The following is a 5,732-nucleotide window of genomic DNA, read 5'->3' as shown; positions in this document are numbered from 1 at the left end:
TGTCTGATGGCGATGAGGTCTTTCATATGATTCATATCCTTTTTCTAGGAGTTGACCAAGACTGATCAGGTTGCTCTTCAAAGCTGGTACGTAGTAAACGTCTGAGATGTACTTCTTCTCTCCATTCCTTTGTGTTATAACAACCTTGCCCTTTCCTTTGATTTCTGCATGTGAGTTGTCTCCAAAAGTTATTTGTCCATGAACTGTTTCATTTAATTCTGTGAACAGCTCCTTTCTTCCACACATGTGGTTGCTTGCACCGTTGTCGAGATACCACACACTTCTCTTGCGATCTTCATTTTCTCCGTAAGTGAGAAAGACACTTGATTCCACTTTTTCGTTGCCTTCTGCTGCGACTGCTACATGGTTTCTTTCATCCACTTTGTGTGTTGATCTGCACTCGTAACTGAAATGTCCATACTTGTTACAGTTGTAGCATTGTACCTGAGATTTATTTTCTTGAAATCTGCCTCGGCCACGACCTCTAGATCCACGTCCACGGTTGAATGTTTGATAATCTTTATTTTCTTGATATCTCCATATGATTGATTTCCACGTCCTCGTGATCCTCTTCCTCCTCTGTTTCCACCACGGTAGCCTCCACGGTATCCTCTGCGGTTTCCTCTTCCTTGGTTAAAGTTATTACTTGTTTCTCCGTCGTCGACGGACAACTTGCTATGCAAGGCTTGATCAAGATTTTCACTATCTTCATTTAGCTTCATCTTTTGCTCATGGGCTTGCAGAGAACCCACAAGTTCTTCGAGCGACATCTTTGACAAATCTTTTGATTCTTCGATGGCAACGACTACGTACTCGAATTTGCGTGTGAGTGACCGTAGAATTTTCTCCATCACTCTTACCTCGTCAAGAGTTTCTCCATTTCGTTTCATTTCATTTACCACCGATTTTACACGATTGGCATAGTCATCGATATTCTCGGAGCTCTTCATTTTTAACATTTCAAATTCAGCTCTAAGTGACTAAAGGCGTACCTTTTTAGCTTTTTCTACACCTTGAAATGATTTTTGCAAAATCTCCCATGCATTCTTCGCGTTCTTCACATCTGATATTTTCTCGAAGGTTGATTCATCCATACCTTGAAAGATACTATTCAAGGCCTTTTGATCCTTCTTTCGTGCTTCTCGTAACGCCTTCTTAGCGTCATTTGATAAAGCTGCTTCTGTAGCGGCATCTTCGGGCTCGATGTATCCTTTTTCAACGATCTCCCAACAATCTTGCGAACCGAGCAAAGCCTTCATTCGAATGCTCCAATTTCCATAATTTGTCTTCGTCAATTGTGGAACTTGTAGCTGAATTACGTCGCCCATATCGACTTGTTAGATGAACACCAAAGGTACTCCGAACTGGACACGAACCGGACACGAACTGAACTCCGAACCAAGCTCCGAACCGTAGCTCTGATGCCACTTGTTGGAAACGTGATGGGCCGAAAATTTACTTTTTATTACACACTCAATATATTACAATACGAAGATTACAAATATTTTCTCAATGACTAGATAGTCTAGCTGCTGCTAGATTTTAACTCACTCAAGGTTTGCTAACCTTCTCACTCTCACTCACGTTGCTTCTCTTATTTCTTTTTTCTTCTCATTTTTCTTCATTACAACACAAGTTCAAGCCTCTATTTATAGGCTGATAAAGTGACAACAAATGTGGCTATTAATCCACTTAATTTCCAGCCACAAAACATCTCAATAATGGAGCACTTTGTATGGCTAAAATTTCAGCACTTTGCATGGCACAAAATTGCTCCACGTCTCATGCTTCTAGATTATGCTTGGAGTGGGTTTGATTTCTAACAGAATCTACCAATCACTTGTTTTTTGAATGCTCCTTTGTGAAAAGATTCTGGTCGCGTATATTTTGCTGGTGGGGGTTGAGATGGAAGGACGTAGCAAACTTTGAGGAATTCTTTTCCTTTTGCTGGAGAGTGTCTTTGTCTGGCATTCAAAAAAGTTTATGGTTACTGGCAGTATCAGCAGCATGTTGGTCAGGATGGATTTCTCGTAATGAGAAAGTGTTTGAAGGTAAGGCTACAACACTTGACTTAATTTACCAAACAAAATTGAGATCGTTTGTATGGGCAAGAGTGGTCTATGAGGAATGTATTTTCACAGAGAGTGATTGGTGGGGGTGGCCAAGGAAGAGCAGTCTGGTTAAATAGGGTGGGGAATGTGCGGGTTATGGATAGGGAACCACCTCCTTGCGGTTGGATGAAATTTAATGTGGCTGGGGTTTCTTTGGATGAAAGAGCGGGCTGCGGAGGGGTGTTGCGGGACGAGAAAGGGGTTGTTTCAGCTCTTTTTCAGGTAACTGTGCAGTGGAGGGTTTGGAAATGGTAGTACTGATGGCTATAAAAGTAGCAATAGAGATGTTTTCAAATTTGTTTCATAAGGTGCAACTTCCTTTGATTATAGAGCTTGATTTGAATACGGTATTGAATTAGTTGAAATATAGAAATCTTCGTCCATGGTCGCTAAGGAAGTTGTTTGCGGAAATTGAAGATGGATGTAGACATATTGCCGAAATCCAGTTTGCAATCACTAATCAAAAAAAGAGTGGAATGGCGGAAACTTTAGCAAAGACAGGCATGTCAAGGAAAAACTTCTTTAAAGCTGCTTGGTGATTTGCTGCTGAAGCAGAATGGATGATGCTGCTGGGATGGTCTGCTATTTTCTGCAGCAGAATACAACGGGGAAATCTGTTGTTAAAGTGTTTTTGTCTGCTTAGTAGTATATGTTAGGCTGTTCTGTTTTTTTTTTTAAACTGTGTTTGATAGTGTTTGGATTGTTCTCAACAATCCGTTTTGTTTTTCACAGACTTTGCAAAGAAAATGGATAATATATATTAAATCTACAATTACATGCTAGTAATTGAATTTAAACAAACAAATTGAACTACTATTATTTGGTTTAGGACGAAAATTTCAAAAGACTGAAAATATAGGGACTAAAATTGAACATTTTGAAAAGTGCAGGACTAAAAGTGATTAAATTGAAGTATTGGGACTAAATCCATCACTTTCATAAAGTATAAGGACTAGTAGCAGAATACAACCAGAAAAAACCACATGCGCATAAACTTGTGTGGTGGCTTATTCAAGTTTCATGGTACGATAATACCTGCTCCAGTACGATGAAAGGTATTAAAAGGGATAATACTGAAGTTTGTCCTCAACATTTATATATTTTACCAATTTAATTATTTTTTAATTAAATTCAATTATTAATCTTTGAAAAAACATAAATAGAAGCCAATCGAAAAAAATTTATAAATTCAGGAAACACAAGAAGAAGAAAGAAAAAAAAGCAAAAACTTGGTTACACTTCAAATGAAGTCCACAGCTCAGTAAGGTTAAAAATATGCATATATATCAAAGAAGACATGGGTAGCAACAGTAAAGAGATTTTTGAAGGGATAGAGGTACGACAACAACACATTTGACTGTTGTTGGTTAGGTTATAATCATATATCGAATGGTGAAAGTTGGATGAGGGGCGTAATAAGCCCGACTGGCACCCTTAATCCATATGATAATGGAAGCATCCATGCTTAATCACATATCCTGATTTTGTTTAGGAAGCTCATAGACCGAATTCAAACTTTGGGTTTTTTTTTTTCTTTTTTTTTTTGAGATCATGTATCAGTTATTAAGTTAGAAGGTGGAGTGATATTAATGAAGGGAAGACGAGGATAGGACATGAAACGAGTGAGTGGCATTGATTGAGATTGAGATTGACAGGTGGCGCTCAAAGACTAAACAGACCAGCTCCTCTTGGGTCCTTAAAAAGAGGAGTTTTTGTTTCGGCTTTTCAATCTTACTTTTTTTTTTTTTACAAAAGATGATGGAAAGGAAAAAGAAATAAACTTAGAAATTAAAGAAGTTACAATCTTTATAGCTGCTATTATAACAGTGAATTTATTTGAAAATGATAAATTTACTTGCAACCAGCTTGAGCAACATCATCCACAAAAGCTTTAAGCTTCATATCCATGGAGCCGCCTTCCATGGAGGCTTCCCTGGCTAACCCTTTCCATTTCTCTACATTTTTCTTCACTTCCATCCCTTTCTCATCATCCCCCATCACCAAATCCAAGCACCTAACGATCTCATCACATTCCACCATCCCTTCTTCATTAGCACTCACTCTCACCCCATTCCCCCACACATCTTCAATCAGCTTCGCATTAGTCCATTGATCCGTCCATTGAGGGAAAGCCACCACCGGTACACCGGCCACCATGCTCTCCAACGTCGAGTTCCACCCACAATGCGTCACGAAGCAACCCAACGACGGATGAGACAATACTTCCACTTGCGAACACCATGGAACCACCCTCCCAAACTGTTCCAATTCTTCCCTGCAAGTCAGTTTATCTTCTTCTTCGCCTCCATCTTTCCGGTTCCTCACCACCCATAAAAACGGTTGCCGGCTGGATATTAAAGCTCGAGCGATTTCCTCCACTTGTTGCTTCGTTAACACCGCAATGCTCCCGAAGGAAACGTAAACGACAGCCGATTTTGGTTTGGAGTCTAACCATTGGAAGTAATCTTTTGAATCGGATTGAAAAAGATCGGTTCTCAAGGAATTATCCAAGGAGTCATTTGAGTTCAAGAAAGAAGATGGGATTAAAGGTCCGATGCCGACCATGTTGAAATTTTCAATGGCGTTTAATGTTTCGTGTTCCAAAGCATCGAATGTGTTAACAAGGATTTTAGGGTTGTATTCATCGGCGAGGACGTCCATTTGTTCTTGGATCAACGACGGTCCCCAACGGTAAACGTTTGAAGCGGTGACGAACGACGGAAGGTCGCTAGTGGCGAGTAGCGGCAGACCTGGTAATTTTATTGAACGCTTGGGGTTTGTTTCATCAGCTTGAGCTTTAATGGTGGATTCGTATCCGTTGAAGTAAAAATAATAGATGTCAAAAACGGTGGCGGGTTGAATCCAAAGTAAAGCTGTCGGGATGTGATGTTTACGCGCCACCTCCGTGGCCCAATGGATGAACAGGGTGTAGACAATGCAAGTGACGGGTTTGCCTTCGTTTTCACCGCTTGTTATAAACTCGGAGATGGCTTCTTTGCCTCGTCGCCTCAATTCAGATAGGTAACGGTCCACGTCATCGCCGGGTTGAAAACCGTCATCGTAGCCATCGGAAAAGGGTAGAAACGTTAGGCCTTGAGCAGTGGGGACTTTGGTCATGCGGTGGCGAGCGGAGATGCAGGTGATGAAAGTTACACGTACGCCAATACGTATAAGATGCTTGGCAAATTGTAAGGTTGGGTTTATGTGGCCTTGTGCAGGGATGGTCACTAGGAGGAAATGAGGCTGTGACATGATGGTGACGGCGGCACGTAGGTAGTTCACATGGTCTTTTTCTACGAACGTCGGAGTTGGAGTAACTAAGAAAGGAAATCGAAGTGTTTTTATAAGTGATGAGAGGCACTGACGAAGTTGAAGATCCTTGAATCCTTTTGGATTTTGTGTGGATAAACATTCAACACGTTGTCACACACATTCTTGCGCTAGAAGGACCATAAATTTTCTCTCATTAATTCCAATACAATAAATTAAAATATAAATTTATTTTATTTTAAATTATCCATTATTATTATTATTATTATTAAAGTCAAAAATTTTATTTGTGACAAATTAAAAGCCCAAGTTAAAAACAATTGCAAAACCAAATATATATACGTCGTACAT

The 5,732-nt window shown here is 39.9% G+C and overlaps 1 protein-coding gene across 1 annotated transcript; it reads right to left on the bottom strand.

Moving 5' to 3' along the window:
• Positions 1-3,720: 3,720 nt before the first annotated feature.
• On the bottom strand, positions 3,721-5,525 carry LOC107934472 (UDP-glycosyltransferase 75C1). Its single transcript, XM_016866902.2, has one exon. It carries the CDS (start codon positions 5,361-5,363, stop codon positions 3,963-3,965), a length of 1,401 nt encoding a protein of 466 aa, XP_016722391.2. The 5' UTR covers positions 5,364-5,525; the 3' UTR covers positions 3,721-3,962.
• Between the last annotated feature and the right edge of the window lie 207 nt (positions 5,526-5,732).

This window comes from Gossypium hirsutum, chromosome D02 (genome assembly GCF_007990345.1).
Source record: "Gossypium hirsutum isolate 1008001.06 chromosome D02, Gossypium_hirsutum_v2.1, whole genome shotgun sequence".
NCBI classification, from domain to species: Eukaryota; Viridiplantae; Streptophyta; class Magnoliopsida; order Malvales; family Malvaceae; genus Gossypium; species Gossypium hirsutum.
The sequence above is the reverse complement of the archived record's forward strand: the minus strand, read 5'-3'. Positions and strand labels throughout refer to the sequence as shown.